Below are 24,858 nucleotides of genomic sequence, written 5' to 3' on the forward strand. Positions count from 1 at the left end.
ATCTGCTGACTTGTAATAGCTTCTTTTTTTTTTTTTTAAGTAAAGACAGACCAGGCCTTGAATCCCTTATCTAGTTTCCATGTAAACATAACAGAGGTGCTCGCTAAAGGGAAGAGCACCAAATAATCCTGCTCTGGCTCTGTGTGTGTGTGCATGCATATCTGTGTACCTGCAAGCATGTGTACACACAGTGGGAAAACATTTGTATAATTGCAAAGAATTTGAAAAAATCCTTTACTGGAGAAGTTTAGGCACGCTGGTGTTACGGGCTTTGAAGAGCTGCACGTGGGGGACAGATTCTGCCTTGGTCCCAGGGTTGAGAGCGAGTGGTGCTGCACACATGGCCTGGGAGGGCTGGATCCTGCTGGGTCCACCACGGCAGGGTGCTGAGCCATCCCTGCACCGCCTTAGCCTCAGCTTTCAAACTGGGCATCTGATGCCCGCTGCAGTTACTGTCTTTTCCTGGATCACATCGTGTCCATTGTTCCCCTAGCTCTTGCAGAGATGTCTCACCATGGAAGAATGCATGCTGCTCCCCAGCCAAAAAAAAGCCCCACCCACCTCAGAGCTTCCAGGGAATGAAAAGCCCCATCTTCGAGGCTTTATATCACTTTTGGTGTGAAGCTGTATTATCACAGTGTTTGTCTTCAAGGATGGATGCAACTTTTGCCCAACATTGCTTATTTCCTGTCCCCATCCCCTCCTCCTGGTGCTGGCAAAGCTGGCAGATGTCACATCTCAGGAAGGGTGTTTTTTAAACCCTTGGAAAAATCTCAGCATTTTTATTAAGCACATATTTTAGTAAAATAGTTTTAAAGGAAATTTCAAAATTAGCTTTTTACCTCATTCCTATAACCTTCAGCCCATTCATTCAGAACTAACACATTGCTTAATGGGTGTTTTGGATGCTTTAGTTCACTAGAAATTCTCTTTCTGGCCTGACCTCCAAGAGCTGTGGTTGCTTTGGACCCGGTAGTGAACTGAGAAGTCTGTTATAGTTTCAGCTCTATATATCTCTTTGCCATTTCATAACCTGTGCTCATGGTGTTGGATGTGATTTCCTTCACTGGTCAATTATTGAAAATGGTGTAAAAAAAAATATTACTTTAACATCTACTAGTCAAATCAACAAGAGTGCTCTGATTTGTTTCCAGCAGAGAGATGTGAACACTGAGTTGATATTTTTAAAGCTTTATGTGCAAGACATCAGTCAGTGTTGCCAAACTCTGATCTAAATTTATACATCCTGGCTCAGTCTGTTTGTTTAAAAAAAAAACAAACACAAACCCATGACCAGCATAACAAATTCAGCATCTTTTCCTTACTACAAATTTTTTTGCATCAGATGTCATGATCTGTACAGTGCAGTTATTGTCTCTTTATCTGATCCAGTGACTAATTCAACATTATTGTTTCAATAATATTATTTCAGGCCAGGTAAAGTACTTGGGTTACCTTTGCTGATGGCACAAAAGACGGCATGTCTTTTAATGAGTCATAGCTCTATAGTGCATGCAAATAAATAACAGAATGGTGAAAAATAACCAGAGATTTTATTTTTAGCAGTCTAATGTGATGCTGGTGACACATAAGGCAGCAGCCAAAGCTGGGGGGGGAGGGGGGGAGGAGGGGGAAGGGTGGTGTGTGCCTATGGATGGGAGCTGGGGGACCCACAATGTGGCTTGGGGGCCAGGCAGGGCAAGCAGGGGCATGTCTGACTCGCACAAGGGCAAAAAAGGGCAAAATACCTCCAGTGAATTGGTCCTTACCAGCTCCTTGTGCTTTTCGAGCCCTCTCTACTGTGGGGCGTCAGAGAGTTTTGGCTGCCCTGAGGCATGGGGTCTTGGAGAGGCCTCAGGGTGGGCTGGCCAGTGCTGGAGGATGCTCCAAATCCAGCCAGGGCCCCAGCGGTGCCCATTGCCAGTGTTGGCAGCACAGCCCCACCTGGGTAAATCACACCACAGAAGCAGCTTCAGCTTTTTGTCTCTAAAAATAAATAACTGAAGGAAACAATGCCCTGCTCTTTGGTGAGGCAGCTGTAAGCGAGCGGCCGCTTGCATTCGCACATGAGTGACTCAGTGTTGTCCTTGGCATGCTCTGTGCTTGGCGCCAGCTACTGCATCCTACCCTGTGCCACTAGTAAATGGGGCTGGGGTTCTCATCCTGCACCGCGTTGCCCTCCCTGGGGGAGGAGTTTGGGTCATGGCTGTAGCTGCAGAGGGCTAACACCACTGTCAATGGGAAGAGTTTCTAATGACTTGGGGAAACAAGGAGGCGTTTTCAGTCCCTTCCTGCTCCATGTGTGTAGAGACACCCCGAATCGTGGGTATCCAGGGGTGGCAGGTGCAGGTGGGCAATGCAGGGGATGCGCTGCTGTGAGATGCGGAGCCCTGCAGAGCCCTGCACAGGCTGCTGAAAGGTGTGCAAACACTATAGAGCCTGGAGCTCCCCTCCTATTCTGGAGACTCATAAATTATGAAAATTATACCTGCCTGAGGCTGTGTACTGATTGTATTATTAACATTTGGATGAGTGCAAGGGAAGGTGGCTGGGCGGGGAGAGCCCTCCTGGCCTTCTCCTCTGACCTCTGTCCCTGTCTCACATGGTCCAACCATGCTCACACCCGTCTGTGTGGTTGTGGCATTTGAGCAGACCCTATCCCTGGCTGCTCAGTGTACAAAAAGTGCAGGCTCTGCTCCTAGAAATGAGAAGCAGGACAGCAGGGAGTGGGTCTGAAAGTCGAGGGAGGTTCTGGGACATGCCTGTCAGCAAAATCCCTCTATGCAGTAGGTACCATTGACTTTGGGCTTTTTTGGGTTTGTTTTTGTTGGTTTCTTTGTTTTTGTTTTTTTAATCTCTATCCAAATTTTCACGCTAAGGGTTGAGCTTTAGCCCTGTGGAAGAAGCAGCCTGACTTCTATGCAAGTATCCCTGGCGTATTTTAGAGGTGGAGGGAAGGGGAGAATTGCTCCTACAAGTGGACAGAGTAGGGTATTTTTCCTCACCAAGGACCTAGCTCTCCCCACTGCGGGTGAGTTAAGGGACATTTAGATGATGTGCACCCTGACAGGCCAGGCTATAGGGCAGAACAACTCCAGCATGGTCCTGAGTTCCTTGGCTGGAATAAATCGGTGGGGCTGGAGAGCACCCCAGCGAGGGGCCGCATGCCTTTGGGGCTCCCCTTGCTGTGGCTTTGGCTGTCAGTTGCAGGAGCTCCCCGCTGTGCTGGGAGCTTGGGGGTTCCTCTTCCCTCAGGGATGCTCTGCCCCTGCCACAGCTTTGCCACGCTGGTGCATGTTGCAACTACCAACGGTGTGTACTGGAGTCTGCAATCCCGATCCAGGTGAGGGGTGTCTGCACCAGGTGCCAGTGTCCCTGGGGCCATCATGTCATCAGTGTTACAAGTTAGCCTGCCCAAGCTCTTGACTCCCTCAATCGCTCCTGGTATGCATAGTATCAAATAACTGATTTGGAGTACTCTCTGCTTGTATTTTTAGAATAATTGCTATAAACATTCTTCAGGATTTTTTTTTTCTAAAAAAACCACAACAGCCATTTATATATTTAACAATATATATATTTTTATATATATATAATTTCTAGATCAGCACATTCATCAGTACTTGTTTTTCTTCACAAACAGAAGAACTCTTACAATAGTAGACTTTCTAAAATAAATACTATTAAAATAGAGCTTCAAAATAAATATTCTATACAAAGAAAACCTTCTGTGGTAACTTTTCAGGGTGTTTATGGGGTGGGGTGGTAACGGGAGAAGGGGGGAAACTATCAGCATGTCCAAGGTGGGAGGGGGAATACGCAGTGCTGCGAGAGGGCGAGGGCTCATCCAGGTGGGAAAGCCAGTGCCTGGGGAGCAACAGTGCGGTTTTAGTAGCAACTCCTTGTACTCAGCAGGCACTGAGACAGAGTGCACGGGGATAGTTTATTTGTCTGTTGAAGCCACTCTGCTGATGGTGAGCTCCAGCTTGGGACATAGTGTGGCATTGCCAGCGTGCCGTAAAGTCACCCCTTCTTGCTTTCTGGGCCTTTGCTTCTGTGTGTGGGCAGAGGACAAACCCCCAGCAATGAACCTGCCACAGCAATTAGCAGTTCAGGGCGGTGATGCTTAAGAGCCCTGCTATCCTCCTCCAGAGCCGTGCTGCGGAGGCACAGCATCTGTCCTAGGGAACCTGCCCTCACCTCTCCTTTGTGGTCCCACCCCACTGCACCGACACGGCCAGAGAGCAAACATCACACCCAAGGTTTGTGCTAATTAGCAACGGTTCCTCAGTTTGCAAGGGGGGACCCAACCTGCAGGGAAGACAGTCAGAGCTGCCATCTCCATGCCCTCGCTGTGGCTGAGGTTACATCGCACCATGCCCATGGTACATCTCAGGGGTGGCAGGAGACCCAAGTACCTTACAAGGGGATGGGGGAACGGAGGCATTAGGATGAGGGAAGAGAGGGGAATAAAGACATTACTGACTGGAGATGTACCCTCTGCCAGCCCTGTGGTGCAGCACAGAGGCTCTGCTTCAGCTGACCCCGAAGCGTCCTGAGCACTCTGCAAAGAGCTTGGTGCTTTCTTGCCATGTATTGGGCCAGGAGCTGATGGAGCAGAGTCCAGTCGCTGTGCTGGGAGGCTGAAGCGGGAGGGTTGCTCTGCTACATTTACCACTGCTCTAACACATCCACTAATGCTTTACAATCTTCCAGCATGGGATTGCCTTATACCATAGCAGGACTTACATATTAAAAGAAACCAAGAGAGAAATAGTTTACAGCTATGTACAATGAAAGTAAATCCATACAGGATTGCTTGGGTGCATGTACATGAGTGCAGATTGGCACCGTGGCGACCACTCCAGCGTTATATTTGCTTGCAAGGACCATGCGCCTAAGCCATGGGCTTTGCTATTGCAGATTTTCAGCACAGATCCCCCAGAAACAGCCAGTCAAAAAGGGAAAACAACCATAGGTGGAGGCCATTTGTACCTGTATGGTCCCACAACAGAGGAGGGCAGCAGGTTAATACCTCTCCTGCTGCATTTCCTAGCCTGTTTGCATCTTAGGAAAAAAATTTCTCTTGTTAAATACAATACCTTATACATTCAACCAACAGTTCAGCTAGTTTAGGGCTGGGTTTCCTTTTATCTTTTCCCCTCCAATTTGTGCAAGATAATAAATACATCTGTGGATCCCCACCTGCTTCCTTCTTTCTGGTGTCTCCATACGGTCAACACAAGGATAAACTACAGGAACCGGTATCTGGTGACAGACGTAGTAACCCTTTTTCTATAACTAATCATATACAAGCCAGCAAATGTTATAAATATAGAAAGTTTGTTGGGCTTGTATTCGTTTTTTAATTTCCCATTCAATAGATACCTACAATTAAGCTTAACTAAACCCCAAGTCATCCAGGTTAAATGAATTCTGAAAACAGAAGACACCAGAAGTCCCACCAGTATGCTCCTGCCAACCTCTACACAGCAACTGTATTGGAACCAAGCAAATGGGATTCCTGGAAATGCTACATGAGCTCTGCCTATTGCTTATCTAATTAGAGATGACATTTCACTGTCACTGCTGTTCATTTACTGAGGAAATTTCCTTTAATTAAAAAAAAAAGGGAAAAAAAAAAGGAAAGAAAGACTAGATCAGTTTTATGCATGCAACAAGTACCTACCTACATATTACAGTGTTGCATGTTTGGACAAATTTTTTTATGTAGCACCTTGCAGTTGTCAGGATAAAGGGGTTACTGCATCTTCAGGGAATGCAGAACCTGCCCTAGGATGAATGCACAGACAAAGCTGATAATACTTGCTTACTGAAAACCATAGGCACATTCTTTTTTCCCTCCCCTGGCTTTCCGTAGTGTTTGTTAACACTAAAATAAACATTAAAAGCATTCTCGACATTTTAAAAGACACATTTTACTACAGAGGAGGCAAAAGTCAAACAGCAGCAATAGAGATGGGGGAACAGGCTGGATTTCAAGTAAAACCCATTCATCCCCAAGATAAAAAAAAAATTAAATCTTAATATTCAATGAGCAAAGAAGAGCTTGTTCAAGGAGAGGAGGTACTGGATTCATATCCCTATAAAAATACACCTATGTGTATCATACACTTAGGTTTTTTGTGACTTCTTAACAGAGCTTAAGAGGTTTAGAGAAACAAATGCTGAACATCTTCACTTTGTGGCATGAGTTAAGATTCCCTTTGCCCCAGCGCTGGAGGAGCAAGCATACGTGTTGGGGAAAGGGGATTCGATCAACATCCTTCTGGAGTGGGTTTGTACTGTTGATGCAAAATTAATATTCCTTTGAGTGAAACCTGATGCTAAGGGTCAGCTTACAGACAGAAAGACATAATGTTGATACAACTGCCTGAATGCATCCTGCTGCTATTCTTCCTGGGGAGGGAGCAACCCTGCTACCATCTTGCTTTAAACAGACAGTCCAAATCAACATGGCCAGGTGGGTTCAAAGAAAGCAGTATGCCTAGATGTTAAAAGACCCTTAAATATACGAACTGTGTCTTTACTTCTGGTTCAAAATCTTTGAGGGACACAGAAAGCTTTTGAGAAACAGGTACTTTGCATGCAACTGGCCCTTCTAATGGTGTGCAGGTGGGGAAGGAGGGCAGAGGGAATTAGCCCATCACTCAACAGGCTGCTGGTAGCAAATCAGTTTGGGAGGAAAGCGAAAATAAGAGGCCCACCCTGAATATGAATCCAATGCAGCTTTTTCGGCTGGGAACAGGTATTGCTTGTGCGGCCGTGCCTGCCAAGCAAGCAGTTAATGGTTCTTGTGGTGTGCAGGCATGGCGAGCAGACATCCGTCCAAACCAGGAGTTTTTAAGCAGCTGTACTTCATAATATAGATAGGTTTTCAGCCTTCACGCTACATTATTAAGATTCCTCCTTTGGCCCCATCTATTTAAATTGTGACCAGTTCCAAAACCCTGAATATCCCAAAGTGCTTCAGTTTGTGGAAATAGTTGCTTCTGCTTTCTCTAAAGGCCAAAGGCTAATATTATCCTCAGAACACAGGTTATTAAAAAGAGCCAACGCCACCCCACTCTGTGGAGCATCCTCCCAAACTATCAAAAGGGCTTTTCTGGCCTGCTTCCTTTGCTCTCTGGCAATGCCTTGCAAATGACACTGTTTGTGTTTTTGCATCTGCATCCGGGCCGGCTCACTTGGTCGTAGCATCTCTGGGACAGCTTGACGCAGCCAGTGGCTGGCAGGTAGCAGAGCAAGCAAGGGAACACCAGGGAGAGGGCACTCATGAAAGACCAGCGGGCACAGCAGTTTGAGTGGGAGCAGGAACAGGGGTGGTCAGCACATGTGCCCTCGTCGTCCTCGTTGGTGCAGTGGTAGAATATGCCCTTGACGAGACACATGCAGGTGGAGTAGTTGACCAGGTTCTGTGCTGAGCACAGGCACTCTTGGTTGCACACCCAGCACGAAGGCAGAGTCCGGGGCAGCGCGCACTCCTTACACTTGCATTTCCCACAGGCTTCGCACAGTAGAAAGTGCTTGTCCAGTTCCTGAGACACAGGTCCCTTCAGGTCCAGGGGTTTGCAGTTAATCACCTTGGGCTGAATGCGAACTGCTCGGGGGGAGGACTGCTCTGCCACTGGTGCTGGGGCCATGTGGTCCAAGAGCCTTTGGTCTGAAGATGTGCTGCTGCTGCTGCTGATGGAGCTGGGGCGCCCACTAAATGAAATCCAGGGGTGGGTGACATCCTGCTCACAGCGCTGCAGGTGCTGGTTGGTCAAGACAAGTTCATGGGAGCCTTGGAGACGCTTCTGGTCTGCCAGCTGGGAAGCGGTGGGGTTGTCGGTGTAATCATTCTCTATGTGAGTTGTCTTCATTTGGTCAATTGGCAGGATGGTGAGTGGATGCTGTAGCCGCCCATAGGGGATCCGACTGTCCAGCAAGGGCTGGACCATCACAGAGTTGGGGACAATGGTGATGTTGTGGGGAATCCGGGGCTCCATTGATAAAGCAGTCTGATTACTGGTGAAAAATCTGTTCTTAAGTATCCTGGGGGAAGGAAAGGAGAAAGAAAAGGGATGGGAGAGAGAAAGAGCACATTGTTATTGAGTTACCCTGCAACCCCAGCCCAAACAGGGCTCTTTACCAAGGCTGGTTATTATGCAGAAGATCTTAAAAGGTAAACGTGTGTCTGAGGGAGTCAGAGCACTTGCCCAGGTATAAAGTGTGTCATTCCTCCTTCGCTAATGTGTTCCTCTCCCTAAACTTGGCCATATCTAGCTCCTCTGGTCCTGGGAAGGCCACCATTATTACTGCAGGCTCCCAGAGTGCTCATTCCTCATTTTTACTAAGGGAAAGCACATCTTAGAGTTAGTGGTGTCTATTCACATGTACTTCTGTCAGCAAACTGCCTGAAACAACTTGTCTAAGGTTTGGGGTCTTTCCGCAGTTGACCCTGATCCCTAAAAAAACCTGATGCAAAACTGGCTTGCCAGGAGCATTGGCCTGGTACAAAGATGCTTTGGAGCGTGGGACTGAGCACTTGCCCTTGCTAACCCAGAATCTGCTTGTGGGAGGGTGGTTTGGCTTCGTCAAGGAAGTGTCCCATCTCCACTGGTTTCAAAGGCTGCTCTGAGCCCTTCTGAGGTGGAGGTTCTTGCTCAGCAGCTTGTCTGGTTGCAAACCAAGGTGGGAGTGAATGGGCACAGCTCACGGGGAGAGTACTCACACAGGTCAGACTCAATATGTCACCTCGGGCAGGTAATTAGGCACTCTCTTCAGAACACTAAGTGGACTAATATTTAGCTTAAGTGCTGTTTACCAGCTATACTAGCTAAACCATCTATTGCCACAGTTTCTGATTTCACTGAAAGAGTGCAATTTATCCTGGAGTCGATCCAAAGATTCAGCAGCGGCATAGGACAAGAAACCACAGGAAGTAACTAAACTTAAATCAAAGAACGGAAATTACTTGGTTCAAATTTAGAAAGTGCACATTGTTTTCTAGTAGATGTGCCATTTCCTCACGGGGTGACCTTTATTCATAAATAATATAATGTTGGAGATCAGTTTAAAGAAGTGGTGAGTAAAACTTCAGAGCAAGTTGCAGGAGGGGAAAAGCTTCTGGTACCAACAAAGAGGAAACAGCAAACAGCTTAAGGCGTTGCCAGTTGTTTGCGTTCAGACAAACAAATTAACCTTTTCCAACAGAAGATTTTGATGTTACAGCAGTCTGAAAAAAAAGTCAGGAAAAAACTTGTACCAACTACAAGCAAATCACACACAAGGAGGGGAAGAGAGAGAGAGAGAGTGTCTGTGTGTGCGTCTGTGTGTGTCTGTGCGTGTGTAAATTTATGTACTTCTGCAACAGCACACACATACCACACCCCTCCTAAATTTACCACAATGCTACAAAAACTGGAGCATGAACTAATTATACATTTTTGGAAGCGGAAAGGGAAGTGCATTCTTACCCACTGAAAAATGTTACTGGAGTCCACTATTCTATTTGTAAATTGTTGCTTTGATAGCTTACTTGGCATTTGAGGGGCTGAAAATCTGCCAGTTCTCCTGAGATCAATAGGAGAGAGGCCTGATGCTGGACGGGTGCCAGAGCAGCAACATGTGGTCAGTACGGCACATGCCGCCTCTGGATGCTGGCACTGCATCCTGCCTGCCAGGCTCCTTTTGTCCACTGCACAAGATGAGCAGGAAGAAGTGCTTTATCTAGCAGTAATGATGATTATTGTAATGCAGACCTTATGCTGTTTCTCTTCATTAGTTAAAACTCTCTGCTGGCTCTTAGCCATTCATTGGATTTTTTTTATGTCATTATTCATAGCTCATTGACATCCTGACTCGAGAAACAAGAGACTTTTTAAAGCATCTATTCCTATTTACTTTATGTAAAAAATAAAAAGAAGCAATGATTCTGACAACTACGGGGCACGCAGAGGGAAAAAAACCCTCGATTTCCTCTTGTACCTCAGAATCCAGTGTCATGATTGATATAAAGAGTACTCGTTGCAAGACAGAGTTTAGCGAAATAGTTCTGTATCAGACAGATATCCTGTTATGTTTGCAGGAAGAATTTGATTTCATAGGGTTTTTTGGCATTTGTTATGTTTTTTAAGGAGAGAGATGCAGCTGTTTTGGCTGCCAAGAGTAAGTGCAGCAGATTTGATATTAGATGGAAGGTAGCTGGAGGAAATGGTGGCATGCTGAACAACGTTCCAAGCCTATCTGCTCCTTCATGTCACTGGCAGTACTGTCTTCACTGACTCTTCATAACTGTTAATCTCTGGCATGGGGCTGTATTCTGGCCTGAACTCACTCCCAATTGTTATCAAGTCTCTGCAGTTTGATCTATTCACAGTAGGTTTAGAGGGGATCTGTGGATCATTATCTATTTTAAGGTGCACGGTGTGCCAGCATGTGTGTGGAGGAGAGCTGTTTAGCCCTTAGGCAGCATCCACCACCTCTGTCAATGCAGACAGGCTGATCTGATGCTGATTTCCCCAGACATGGCATCTCTGACCCAGGGTGGCATGTCGAGGGTGTTCTGCATCGCTGGTGGCACTGCACCAGGATCCCCTTGCCCTGGCACTCCTGGGGACAGGAGCAGCACACAGGAGTTGGCATTTGGGCTTTACATTAACTCGATACTTGCACAGTCTGCAATAGTCCAGAGCGAGCAATGACATCACATGGAAGTTATGTCATCAGATTAATCTGGAGAAGTATAGTCATGGCTACTCTTAAAACACCCAAACCCCTGGTACAAAGACATGGCCATATGCTGGTAGATGTTAAAGATGGCTTAACTGAGATAATGCTAATCAGGATTTCAGAGTTAATTATTACAGAAAGGAGATGAACCCTGGACTACACACCACACTTTAGGATAGTTAATACTGAAAATGGTTCATCATCTTTTTTCATTATAATACTGTTTCAAATTGTCCTTCTAACAGGCAAACTATTTCTGCAGAGCAAGGGGAATGGAAGCCCTGACATAGCAAACTCAAAGACACTGCAGATATTTGGGCATATACATGGATAAAAGTTCTCAGTGAGGACAAGACCCAGCTCTCCTAATTCCCAGACTCTGGACGCAATGGCTCTCTTGCTGAAGATCACCTTTAAACCACGATAGATATATAACCTACTGGTTTTTGGTGCTGCTGCTACACGTGGTCCTTCAACTTCTCACTGCCTTCTCACTCCTGAGCAGAGGGTTTCCTCAGTTAGCTGCTCTCACCTTTCAAGCTACTCTTAAGAGGTACACATTTCCAGTACTTATGGAATTTTCAAAGGACTCTAACTATGTTGCTGTTGCTGGCCTTGTCACCAGAAGTTTCAGCAGTGCAGTAAGATTGCTGATGACGGATCCAGGTCAAACGAAGATGTTTGTGTGCTAAACTAGAGAGTGAGCTGGGTGGCATTCGTCCTGTGAGGAGGCTCTCTTCCACTGGGATCTTCCCAGATGACAAAAATGATGGTATTTTATGGTGTGGTTGCTTCAGGTTTTTTGTCTGTGTGCTTACACTGGCACATGCTTTGAATGCATCTCTCCCTGAGCTGTTTCTGCTTTAAGCATTATGTCCGCATCCCACAAAAAGAAAGATTTCAGCAAAAGGTATTAGGTAGCTGTGTACACAGACAGCACTCCATCTCTCATGGTAAAGAGGAATCCAGTCAAGTTGTCAGGTTAAGGACTTGCCCTGGATCAGAAGCAAAGTCAAGAAGTCAGACTGCTCCTGTGAAGTCTTGTAGGCTGAGGCATGCCTGCCTGGGTACATGCATGGATCCTGGTAACTTCCCTGGAAGATGCTTCAAGACATCATAACCTGACCTTTTTTGGTTGATGTGTTCCCCAGGGAGGGTTAAAATTGCAGCTGCAACCAGCCAGAACCATTTGAGGATGACTGGAGCAATACAAGCATGTCATCCTTTGAAATGCAGTCAGTTTGCAGGCAGATGCAAGGATACCTAGTGATTGTTTACAGGAGTATGTGGTGAGATGTCTGCTCAGCAGCAGGAAAGCTCATTCCTACTGCAGAAGCAGGACACCATGCCCTTCTTCACCTCCTTACCAGGAACCCACCATGCACAGAGAGTGCTTGTCAGCAAAGATAGTGTTGCCTTGAGCAGCGACATTAGTATCTTATAAACTGCAGATTCCATTCCAGGCACATCCCCAAGAAAAATTAATGCTTGGGGAGACCTGGCAGAACTTAAGACCTTGAAAAAGGGTAAGAGCTGAAGGAGTGTAACCTTGGGGCCCTTGCATTGGCTCTGAAGGCTCACACATGTGAGCAAGGTGGGGTTCAGAGTGGTCAACTGTGTCTTGGAGTTGCTAGCGTTGGCTCAAATATTGAAGTGACCTAATTCAGCATATGGCACATTGAACTGGCCACTGTGTGTCTGAAGCAGCCCCAGGTAGAAGTGGTGGCAAGTGCGAGCCACTTTTGTTGGGAGAGAAGGCAAGAAAGAATAAACTGAGCTGTCCATCTCCCCCTTTCTATCCCCTCATCACTTTTAACTAGAGTTCCTGTGGCAGCCACCCTGGCTAATCAAGAAGAGGATGGTTACTAGAGGTGAGCTGCAAATGCAACGCCCCTTATAAAGAACATATCTGCTCATAGGGCTCATCTGCTGCAATAAGAAAGGACTGAAGTTTGTGATGCCAGTGTCGTGAACAGATCTTCTTATTCTCGCAGTTGGGTACTGCCTGCAGATATTGAATTAATTGCTCAAATTGAACAGATTTAATATAACAAGACATGTCATTTAAAGAAAATTGTAGATTAAAAAAAAATCAAAGAAGAGATAATGTAGAATAGGAGGTTTAAGATACTTAAGCACCATAATTTTGCAAAATCTACAAAACTTTATGCAGTGCCTTTATTGTCCACTGCCCTAATCCAGTCTGACTGCAAATTGCATTTTAGTTGAGAAAAAATGCCACACAGACCACTTGTAAAAAAAACCTAGTTAATCTCTGATCGATCATCAGTAATTACAGACATATTATAGCATTATCATAGGCACAAATTCACTGGTTGCAATTGTACAGGCAATTTTCTGAAAGCAGACAACAGGAAGAAAAATTAATGAGTATGTTCTTACATCAGGATTTTTTCATTCTTTAGAGGTAGGTGAAACAATTACATTCTTTTCAAAGCAGACATGTCCACAAACTCCCATGTAGAGAAAATTTATTTTCCCCTTTGCCATCCTGGGACTGTTTGGTTGCTCACCACATAAAATTTTAGAGTGAAAATATAATTCCTTCCAAGGGAGTAAAGTTGGATTCAAAAGTCAGGTACATAAATGTGCTGCAGTGCTTGTTTCATCTCTTCATTAAGATATTGCCAATTTAAAATTAATATTGTACTGGATAATTACAAGTCCTAAAGTTGTAGGAAACCAACTGTTACTTTAAAATGTTTTGGTATTATTTCAGATTCAAAAGTTTTGTAAGATTCTTTAGTCATGAAATTAAAACAAAAGCGATCTTATGTTTTTATAGGATTTTGGACTTGCCGACATAATTTTATAGAAAGCTACATCCTCGTAGGCAATTCCATGAGAAAATTACATAAAACCACAGGAAACCTCATTCTCATCAAGGTCTTCAGAACAATTTTTGAAGCAATAAGGTTCTAGTATCTTTATTTTCAAAGTGGAGTTGGATAACTTGTCTTCCAGTTACTGAAAAACAAAATGGATCTTTACTTAAATCTCTACTGAGTGCAGAAATATAAAATGTTTATAACTGCCTCAGTTACCTATTAGTTAATAACTTTAGTAAGTTTTGTCACATTTAACACATTCTAGATGTATGCAGTAACAAAAGAATAATGAGAATAAGTCCAGATTTAAGTCCAGAAACGGGTCCTATGTGGAAGCAATCCTGCAAAACCCAGCTCTGGGAAGTACTGGCATGACTCCCAGTGCCCATAGTCCCAGCAAAGTGCACAGAAAAATGGGAAAACGTGCTCCTGTGACCCACCTCCTGTCCACCCAGCACCAGGTACAAGATACCAAAGTTTTGCCCAACCCGTTTACGAAAGATGCAGAAAATTTCGACGTGAGATGCTGACATGCAAATATCTGGACTCAGCCTTAAATGCTGTAGAAAATAAAAGCCCTAAAAATGCTGCTTGGCATGTGTTTGCTTATAGAGGGACCACCAGTATGGTCAGAGAAGTAATGTAGCCCCCAATAACTCTTTCTATCCTTTGCAAGCTGCATGTACCAGAGCAGGGGTCACTTTATTATCTTCTAATGAATTATGCCTTAATTATACCTCACGAGTAGCCTGTCCCTTCTGTTGTGTCTGAACAACACCAGTGTCAGGGAAGAGCCGCTTGCCTCCAAAAATGGAGATTTGTCCTGGGACTGCTGTCGCTGGATTGTCCTGTGCATATTCTGTCACATTGTTGGTGGCCCGTTTCTTGAGCCTGGACCTGTGCCCTATAATGTGAGGGAGCTGCTGAACGTGCAGGCGGTGCAGTGCTGCCCATTGCTGTGGCCATGGATGTGAGCTCTAGGACATCTATAGTGGTTATAATGCTACTAGATGGATGGAGAGTAATGGTATGGGGAAAGGGTTGCCTTCTGCCTTTTCACCATAAGCAGGGTAAAGCAAACTTGAGTTTTCAGTAAGTATTTTTGATCACAGGTTTCCAAGAATTTTCCAAGTATTGAAGCATCACAAGCTTTTGTGAAGAAAGGATACAAAAATTACTGTGGAGAGATGAAAGGCCAAGCCCTGACTGCTGCCTGTGGGAGACAAGACTGGAGCTGTGGTAAGGCCTGGAGTTTTGTCATGGGTCAGTGATGGTGAGGGGTACACACCCGAGACCTCTGAATCTTGTTACCTAACAGCTGGATCACACCTCCTCTTGGTTAGTATGATACTAGACCTGATATTATTTATGCAAAAACTGAATTACAGTCTCTGAAAGAGATATGACGATCACCTCCATTAAGATTAACATATGGGTAGTAACAGTTACCGTAAATGTACTGCAGAAATTCTCTCTTTCTTTGCTGTATTGGACAGATGGATTTCTGAAACAATAGGGCAACAGGAAGAGAACAAAAATCAGTAGAGTCTTTACAGGTAAGTCTGAATACAAAGAAATTATCATAATAGAAAACAATATACTTTGAAGTAGTATACTGTCAAGGGAAGGCACATATTTCAAGGCCTGTGCAAGTCAACACTGTGCAGAATCAATGGTAACCAGTGCAAAATTCTTCTGATTTGTCACTGCTTTTAGAACAGTAATGACTATTATTTCTCCTATGGTGGCTTGGTCGCACAGTCTAGAAAACCTTATCTAGAAAGTGTTGATCACAGCTGCATCGTGTGCTTCAGGGATGTGCACAAACCCTGCCTTGCTGGCTCTGGCATGGCAATGGAGGCCAGGACCCACGAGCAATTTAAAGCAACCCCCTACAGGCATTTGGAAAAGAGGGAAATATGCAGGACATGCATTGACAACAAAGCCAGGGTAACTGGTCTAAGAGCTATCCTTGCTATCCAGAAGTACTTGCAAAGGGACGATCTATAGGGCTTCACAGAGTATATGCACTAAGTGGGGCAGCTGGGGCAGGCATGGCAGAGCAGGGACCTGGGACTTGGCAGGGTGCTGTTGGGCCAGGTTCACTCCCACCAGAGCAAACGGGAGGGATCAATAAAGACTCGCTTTCCTGAGTCCCAGCAGAGGAGGAGCTGTGATAAAGGAACAAATTCTGCCTCTGCCTTTGTTTGGAATTAAGGACATCCTCTTGTCCAGACCTCCCAGCAGTGACAAGGGACATGCTGCTACTGATGGAAGACAAAAGGTTCAACAAAAGCTTTTAAAGAGGGAAGACAACACTTAGTTAAAGGCAACCTTTCAGTAAGCACATGTTTTTAATCTGTGATTAAGAATAATATATAATGTTGGAGTTCATTAAGACTGAACTAGTCTGTCTGAATTTTGAGTCAAGCTGTAAATGCTTTAAAAAGGAAAAAAAAGCAGCTCTTTTCCATAGTGTGTATTAATATTAACAAAATATTTATATTAACTCTTTTTCTTCGCCTCTTTAGCAGCCTTATCTAGCTAAGGACAGCTAGAATTTCCTCTACCAGTAATAAGGAAAAAAAAAAAAAAAGCTTATTGGGGAAACCTGCCATTTTTAAAATGAGACACTAAATTCTTGTCAGAGCATAAAAATGCAGAAGCTGGGAAATGAGACCTGTAGACTTCCAAGAAACTGTCTCTGACCAGTTGAAGTCTGTTCCTATGGTGCAAGTGAATAAAGCACATTTTAGCCCACTAATGTTCAGATCTCTAGGGACTGCAATTTCTTAGTCAAGGCTTTTTATTGGATAAGACCATTTATTTTAAGGCCAGAAAACTAAGCTCAGATATGTCCTATTAAGCTAATGGTACTAAATTATAAAGATACTAGAAGGATTTTATATTTTCTTAAGGAAATACATTGCATTGCATTTAAAAAGAATAAAAACCAATCAGTACTTGAGCAACTGTTTGCCTATAACAAGGCAGTTTTGAGTACGGGGCTGAATTTGGAGAATAGTACAGTAATACGATTAAAGGCAAAAAATACATTAATATTTGGAAAGTTGTCAGAACTGTGAATTAATTATTGCTGTGGTGTTGCAAGGGTTGTGAGTTTTATTTCACTGAAGTCTGACAAGATGATTGGGGGGGTGTGCGCAGGGAGGGGATTGCTTTTTGAGATGTTGCATTTCCCACTATGATTTGGGAATGTCACGATTCCATGAAAACAGCTTTTGTTTTGCTGTTTCAGGAGGAGAACAAATAATTTCTCGCTTGCCCATACTTCATGGAGAATTTCAAAAGGACTGCAGTATTCAGAAATAGTCCTTTTAATTTTATAATACCAATATAAAGTCCCTTCTAGCAACAGAAAACACAGTAGCCCATGGAAAATGGAATATCAATGAGACATCCCCAGTGGGGTTCCAATAACTGAGAACAACCCTTCCTCCTACTATCATTCATTTTTATATGGAGAAGGGGGAAGCCGGTCATCAGGATCATTGTGATTCCACGCACAAATTGTAGCTTTATTCTTTACCCCAAAATAAAAGAGATGGGAAGTCTTAGCACTGGGAAAGCCGGGTTTGTCTTTTACTACTAGTAAACACCAATTCCTGAGCTGATTTTTGACACACTGTACCCCTTAGCATGGTATGGAAGAAAGGTAGCAGCTGAAGAAGTTTTAAAGAATCTAGAACATCCCTTTTCTACTTTGGATAACTCAGGGATGCTTTTCCTTTTCTCTTTCCTTCTCTCCTTCACCCTTTAAGGAAAAACTTGGGGCTATAAAAGATTTAAAAATCAAGAAATCAGACCCTCGGTCACTGGAAGAAAAAAAGTGAAGTCTTTTCCTCCTGTGATTAATGCTGATATTAATTTGCACTGCCATTCCCAAGGTCTGCATTTTCAGTCCTGCTTTCCTTTAAGACCTCTGTGCCTTTTATATGCCCATTTCTGTTTTTTCCATTCCCCTTCCGATAATGAATTTTCAGAACATGTCATCTCTAGGCTTGTCTTTCTCCTGTGACGCCAGGACTGGTACCAGAAAATAAAATCCTGGCTTATCTTTACTACACAGTTGGTAGACAAGAGCAGCCAAGACAGGTTTTTTTTCTCCATATACAATATATTTCATACACCTTAATGAAATTATTTTAGGCACACAATGTTATTACTTTTATTACTTATCTAACCTTTAAAATATATAAGCTATCCAGATTTAAAACAAGTGTACAGAAAGACAAGGAACAGAACAATGATGGAATAAGGCACTGAGGCCAAAAAAAAAAAAAGGACAGTTGTATGAAATAAAATGCTAAAGAGCAAAGGTCATGCAGAAAAGATCTGACACACCAGTGCCTGATCTCTGAAGTGTCCTATTATGGAGACAGCTCAGAACTACTTGACACTAACAAGACAGAGGGATTTGGAAATGAGAGGAAATACATATGATCAGTTTTCATATTCCAAATCAAGAAATATCCAATTCTTATTTGTCAGCCCAGGTGACCATATATTTATGCCTATTTTCTGGGTAAGGAAAAAACAATGAAGGACAGGACAACCCATCAACAGAAAAAAGAGCTTTATTCTCCTATAAAAGCCCTGCAAATAAACCCGACACAAGTATGGTGAAATCTGCCTGCCATATATGTACACCAAATGCAGATGCTGATGAAAGAACACAGAAAAGAGGCATAAATAAGAAACGCAGGAACACAAATACAAATTTCTGCAAGAAGGGATGCAGTCTCCCTTGGGTTGTGAAGCACCAGGCAGCTATCTACTACATAAAATTACAGATAATTGCCGGTAGTCATAGCCAGAAACATGCTTATGACCAGTGATCTTCAAGGGACTAGACAAATGCATCTAGAAAGAGCGCAAGGCTTTTCCTCGGGGAGCAGGCTTTATTTTTTTTTCTACTAAAAAATAATTGACATTTGCTCAGAAACAGAGCTCTCGTACTTACTTTAAATAACTCAGCTAAGACCATCTCTCCATAGGCGAGTTAATCCTAAAACCGAGGCGGACGAGGGGGGCCGGGGCCGGACCCGGGAGAATCCTAGCAGCGGTGGCTAAGCTGCGGGAAGCGAGCTGCGAGCGCGGCGCTGTCAGCGGCGGCCGCGATGCTGCAACCGCCGCTGCCTGGGAAAATGGCTATTTTATGAATGGGAGGGCAGCGACTCCTCCTGCGCACGCGCGGCAGCCCGACTCTATGAATGGGTGGGCACCGAGGCGCCACCGCGCATGCTCGGCTGCATTTTATGAATGGGGGCTGGAGAGGAGCGTGTTGCGAGCTGCAGAGGAAGGCTATGGCTCGCGTTTCTGTGTGTGGTTTGGTTTTTTTTTTTTTAAAAAAAAAATATTTTTTCTTTAAATGCACGGAGGGCAGGCGGCAGCCGTGCATGCACCTTGCCCCCTGCCTGGGGCTGGAGGTAACGGCAGCCACCGCCGTGGAGGGAACGGGGGTAGGGGGCACCGCTGAGCCCCCTTCCCCACCGGGCCCTGGCCCCTCTACGTGGGGCCCTTAGCGAGGAGCAGCCGCTGGGGTGCCCCCAGCCCCCTCGGGGAGGGGGACGAAGTGCGGCGCTTTTCGCCGGAGTGGGGGTGTCTCGCGGTCCGGTTGCGGACTCGGCTGTGGGCGGCGAGGGGGGGGGGGCGCGTTTGGCTGGGGGGGCTGGCCGGGCCCCGAGCCTGGGCCGTGGGGTGAGCACTTATTCGTGATCTTGCCTTTAGCGTTCGGCTTCGTTTTCCTGTGGTTAGAGCTGCAGCTCGTTCCTTGCGCTGCAGCAGGAGCGTCACACGCGTGTCTCTCCACTGTGCGCTAAGCTTACGCGTTTTTCTGGCAATATCTATACGAAAACGCACGCAAAAACCTTGGCTGTGCTTGCATGTTGTATAAGCAACCTGTAGACTTATTTTATGGCTCATCTCTTGCGAAGTTAGGTTAGAGCTGGGCAGGTTACACAAAACTGCTAAGAGCAAGAAGATTGTCCTACTTAAGGGAACTGGGGCAATTTATGTGCTGTTCTCAGCTTTGCTATTTTTCCCATGTTTTAAGCTTTTGCAAGTCCTGTTGGAGTTAATCATGTGTGCTCTGCAGGCACTGTGAGGCAGGCTCTCAGGGCCAGGCTTACAAATGATCTTTAGCAAGCAGCTGCTGTTCTGCTGTTCCGTGTTGAGCTCTCCTGAAAACCTTGCCCTGACTGCATGCTGAGAGCCCCGAAATGTCCTTATGTGCTTCAGTTCCCATTCAGCAAATGGAGAATCTCAGCTGGCGCAGAGGCAGCTGTGGGCTGGTGCTCTGTGCACACTGCCCTCTGGGATCCTCAGAGGCAGGCTGCTTTACGCTGAAAATGCATTAAGAATAACGATGTATTTTTAATGTGTGGAGTCATCTTCAGAGTCCAAACCAAGGCTCTTCTGTTTCCTGCCATATTTATAGCACATACATTTAAAAGCTTGCGTGGCACTAAAAAAAAAAAAAGCCTGCTAATTATTTATTTAATACTAATATGAACATTGTATGTTATTGCAGATACACCCCACAAAAAAGATTCCTCTCTCAAGGAGTGTGTGCCCTAAGACTGATTGTTTAGTTACATGTGCTAGTCTCTGAGGGCAGCAACCTTTCCAAGCAGGACCAGTGTTCATGGGTGATGGGCAAATGCAATTTAACGAGGAAAGGACAGAAGAAGGAGACTCTCTAAAGAACAGCTTATCTAAGTGGCATGCAAAATGTTTCTAGACTTCGCATATACCACACAGATGCTTGCTTTTGAGAATAAATAGAATATGGTTGTTAAAATGTTGATTTATTATTGGTTGTGTTTGTTACAATAAAATACTGCTTGAAGGACAAGCAAGCATGGAAATTCTATGTCTATGACTTTGAAAATTGGCACATAAATGGATAATGGAAGAAAATGCACTTTTAAAAAAAGCTTATATAGAGGGAAAAATAAAAAAAAAAATATCTCCCTGTAGTTAGCGATTGTAACCAGCTCAAAACTGATAGACTCAGATGTCTGAGCAAAAAAAATCTGCTCTGGTCCCATCATTTTACAACACTTGCATATGCATAAATCATGAACCTTGATTTGGGTTCTGCAGTGTTATAGCACACTTGCAGTTGTGAGAGTCAAGTGTCTCCGAATTAAAGGCTTTTATGTATGAATGCTGAGTTCTATATTTCAGGGCCATGTATAGAAGGGCACGTATACTGCACACAGGAGAAGTCCTTTGTTGCAGTACAGTAAACATCTCATCATGAGATCCTGGCCGCCTATGTGGCGACTGCAAACTGTGATGCAGCAAGGAAGGCTGACGCTATAATTACACAGTAGTTACAGGCAAAGACCAGCTAGACCATAGCCTCTTGACAAAAGCCCTAGCAACTAAACTGAAAAGAGGAAATAAAAATTGTTATTTGTGTGTGTAGGGGCAAGGAAGAAATAGGGTCTGGCCATGTCTTTCTAGGGAGAGAAAAGCTGGAGTGAGAAAACTCAGAATATTGCTAATATCACTGCAAATTGTATAAAACCTTTTAAAGCATAGAATTCCGAAATGATAGATCTTTGAGTTAATTCACCTCTTCTTCCTTCTGCCTCTATCCCCAATGCATATTTAAAACATAGTTGGCTAATTCTTCCCCGTGGATAGAGGTGTTTCTTGATAGACCTCATCAGGTTTGCTATGCTCAGGCATGAAGGGCTGCTTGGGACTGGAACTGCTGGTGGATTCCTCCAAGCTGTTTGTACCAGCAGGCCCTGGTTTGGGTAGGGACTCTGAAGCTGAGCCGTGGGTCACTGAAGCCAAACCCTGGCATAAGGGTGGTATATTGATTATCCCCTCTGGAGCCTTCTGGCTCTCTCGACTTTCCTCTGCAAACAGGAGGAGGTGAAGATGTATGTGTTGCCATGCTGTGGTGGGTTGTGTGTGGGAGGGCTGGTGTCTGTCCCCCATCTGCTGCAGGCCTGGTGCTCTGGTTTTCAAATCTCCTTATTCTTCTGTAAAAAGATTGTGCTACTGCCTGTGAGGACGAGACTGTCCCTGTAGTGGGGGCTTTGTGGGGTTGGTAGAGTGCCAGGGAAGAACATCATGTTATCATTGTGGGATTCTGGAAGCTGAGGCTTTAAGAGAAATACCACTTACCCTGACATGTAGTATGTTTATACGTGTTGGCAGTACCAGTGATACAGAACTCTACATTCCTTTCTTGTGCAGGAAATTAATGGCATATTCATGTCATGCACATTTAAACCCTCAAGGGGCTGTAGATTTTTGAACATAATTTCTGCACTGGGGTGAATTGTGGCACTGCCATAATTGCATTGCCTCTAAAGTTCTTTGATTTTGTTCTTGCGTATCCTAAAAGCTGAAAAGTTGCCTATACTTTGTGATATAGGCTACATTCTTATCTTCTGTAGGGCTTAGTGTTACTATGTCTGTCAGGTTCAGGTCATGTTATTTGTTTTACTGAAATGTATGGAGCAGCAAAGTACTTGTCCAGCTAATATAATACTGCCTGTTCCTGGAACCTCCAGCATCTGCCTGTTTTTTGGGGGTTTTTTTTGTTTGTTTTTTTTTTTTCTCCCCTCTCCTTTCCTAACAAGGACAGGAAAACACTTAGTGTAATCATCTAGCTAAACACTCTGGAGTCATCTTTTATATGTTCTGTAATTAGTAGAAGAATTGTGATCATATGCATGTTTCAGCCCAGGCTTAGTTATGAGAGATGTGGATTTGGTTGTTCAGATGAAAGCCAAATTTGGAGAGGTGCTGAGGCATTCAGCTCTGGATGGTGCAGAGTTTCCCCTCTTAAATCCTGAGCATTAGAAATGTGAGTCTTGTAGTGTGCTGCCGTCCTTATTCAGTGCTCTGCTTGGATTACTGCTGCTGCTCTGCAGAGTGATACTGTTTCATGTCTTGTTAGTACTGCGTAAAGCATTAATTTGGCAGCAGGCTACAGTAAGATGACATCTGAAATGGATGCTTTGTGCCCCACTGTTAACCACAGGTGATTGCATGAAGTCCATGTTACTAGTACTGTTTGTAAAACCCTGAGAGTCTTCAGTATGTAGCAGTCACCACCCTGCTAAATAAAGGTGCATGATCAAGGCACCTCCTCCAACTGCCCAGGCAGTGCTGAGCGGGCACGCTTGCTCCTACTTGTCACCCATGCCAGTGGTACGAGTGCATTCAGATGTCAGATGCCAGTCTGGTCATGTCCCTTAAATGTGTTGTGCCTCGCAAGGCCATAAGCCACCCACCAAACTGTGCATTATCACGGGCCAAATACCCATGTTGCATGTGTGTGCTTGGAAGAGGGGAATGGGGCTGCTTTGGAGGATGGGGTTTATCACCACCTTGCCCCTGGCGACAGCCAGAGTGTGGTTTTCTTCCTGACTGCCAGCAGCACATGACATTGCATGAAGCTATGTGTGTAAGTGAGCACTAAACATACAGCCTTAGATGTAGAACATTTAAGCGGCTTTCACCGTAAGGCTATATGGACTGTTCTGTGCAGCATACACATGACCTGCCTTTGAAAGCACACAGCAGCTGCAAGACTCAGAAGTTGGGTGTGCTTTAGAGGAATATGTGTTATTACCCATGTTTTTAAGGTTGTCTTCCTTTTTCCCTACCTTTAAAAAAAAAAACCAAAACAGAAAGCAGTTCCCCTTATAGGCAGGCATGTTAAATGGAACATGTTCTTCTTTCTCTGGGCTTTCAAATTTGCACTTTTCAGTCACAAAATCGTGTAAAGACACAACATAATGCCGGAAGCTGAACCCTGGGCTTGTTCAGAGGGGTCAGGCTATTCAGCCATGCTTTCTTCTTTTTTTAACTGTGCTCCTGCCTGTCTGGCCTGAGAGGACTGGGTCTATGGTAAGTGCCTTTGGGCTCGCCTTGGAGCAACTTGTGTTGGAATGTTGTTCTCCAGATCTGCCTCGTCGGCAAGTGTGGGCTGGCAGGTCTCCAGGAAGGGGGTGTGTGTCTTGGCCAAAAACTGGTGGTTTAAGGAAATTCGTGGTTCCTAATCTACCATCAGAAGAAAGCAAATACCCAGGCAATTTAGTCAAGTGAAAGTGCAACTCCCTGAGGAATGCGTAACTTGTGCTTCTGAGAAGTTTTGAATGTGTAGCCATGTTCTGTCCTAAATCTTTGGTCACTGGGCATTTTACTGTCTTTAAGCTGGATCAAGAGCATATGTGTAGACTACCTGCTGAGGTTTTCATCTACTTCCAAATCCTTTCTGACTGGTGTTTGTAGGCTTACAGTAAGTCAGCATGCGAGCAGCACTCCTTCATGAAGAAGTAGCTAATTCCCTGTCTAAACTGATACAGCATGTGGAATTTTCTAATTAGCTGGCAGTGGGCTCAAGTTATTATAGAAGAGGTGGTTTTTAAACTTGGTCTTGCCTCTTGAAACCAAAGGATGCCCTTATGGGTGGTTTTGCCATCTATTGGTGATAAAAGGAGAACTTTTTTCCCTCTCATTATTTACTTACCCATTTCTGCATATGTTTTAAGGATGGAAACTGTAGGTTAAAATTTCCTATTAAAAATGAGAAAAGGGTATTTCAAGGTTTTTATCTTCTAGCTCTTAGAAACAGTTCATAAAACCTGGATAAATGGATCTTTATCTTTTAATCCGCTGAGGTGGTGTGCCCCTTGCATGGAAATGCATTGCTGCAAAATCTATCTAGGGCAGCATTGTATGTTTCTGATGTGTTTGATGCTTGTGATGATTCTAGTCATAAGCAGGGTAGGAAAAATTAGGTCTTCTGATAAATTTACTGATGTATTGTGCCAAATATTTGTCATACATATGTCAGATAAATTGGATGTTGTTATAGGACTTCACTTCCCCTTGTGCATTGCTGACAGCAATTACTGTGCTGATCTATCATGCCTGGAAATAAATAGGAGGGGGTAGGTGTGGAATGACAAAAATGTTGGCAAAATTGTGACTGCTAAGTGGGCAGTGGTATTGTGGGCCTGAACCAGGTCTGTCTCAAGATACCAAACAAATCGGGTGCTACAAAAGGAGTGCCAAACAGAAAACAGAAGTGCCTGCTTGGGTGCAACTCTTGCAGGGCTGTGTTTGCGAGCTTTTAAGCTTAGCAGAATCTGGGAGGACTGGAAATGGTAGCGCCTATTGTTCCCTCAGGAGATACCACTTCTCAGGAGCTTTCTTTTGAATTGCACTCCCCCCAGATTCCATGGAAGTGAGAATCCCAGCATTGTAACCT

General features: G+C 44.5%; 1 protein-coding gene across 2 annotated transcripts; it reads right to left on the reverse strand.

The window, feature by feature from the left end:
- Positions 1–3,603: 3,603 nt before the first annotated feature.
- On the reverse strand, positions 3,604–18,736 carry SPRY4 (sprouty RTK signaling antagonist 4). Of its 2 annotated transcripts, XM_040604619.1 has the most exons (3): positions 18,571–18,736; positions 15,036–15,090; positions 3,604–8,058 (listed from the first exon to the last, which is right to left on the reverse strand). In XM_040604619.1, the coding sequence occupies exon 3, from the start codon at positions 8,010–8,012 to the stop codon at positions 7,113–7,115; it is 900 nt and encodes a 299-aa protein (XP_040460553.1). In that variant the 5' UTR covers positions 8,013–8,058; positions 15,036–15,090; positions 18,571–18,736; the 3' UTR covers positions 3,604–7,112. The 2 variants fall into 2 exon arrangements, with proteins under 2 accessions (XP_040460553.1, XP_040460552.1); XM_040604618.1 differs by lacking the exon at positions 15,036–15,090.
- Positions 18,737–24,858: the final 6,122 nt, after the last annotated feature.

This window comes from Falco naumanni, chromosome 8, assembly GCF_017639655.2.
Source record: "Falco naumanni isolate bFalNau1 chromosome 8, bFalNau1.pat, whole genome shotgun sequence".
Taxonomy (NCBI): domain Eukaryota; kingdom Metazoa; phylum Chordata; class Aves; order Falconiformes; family Falconidae; genus Falco; species Falco naumanni.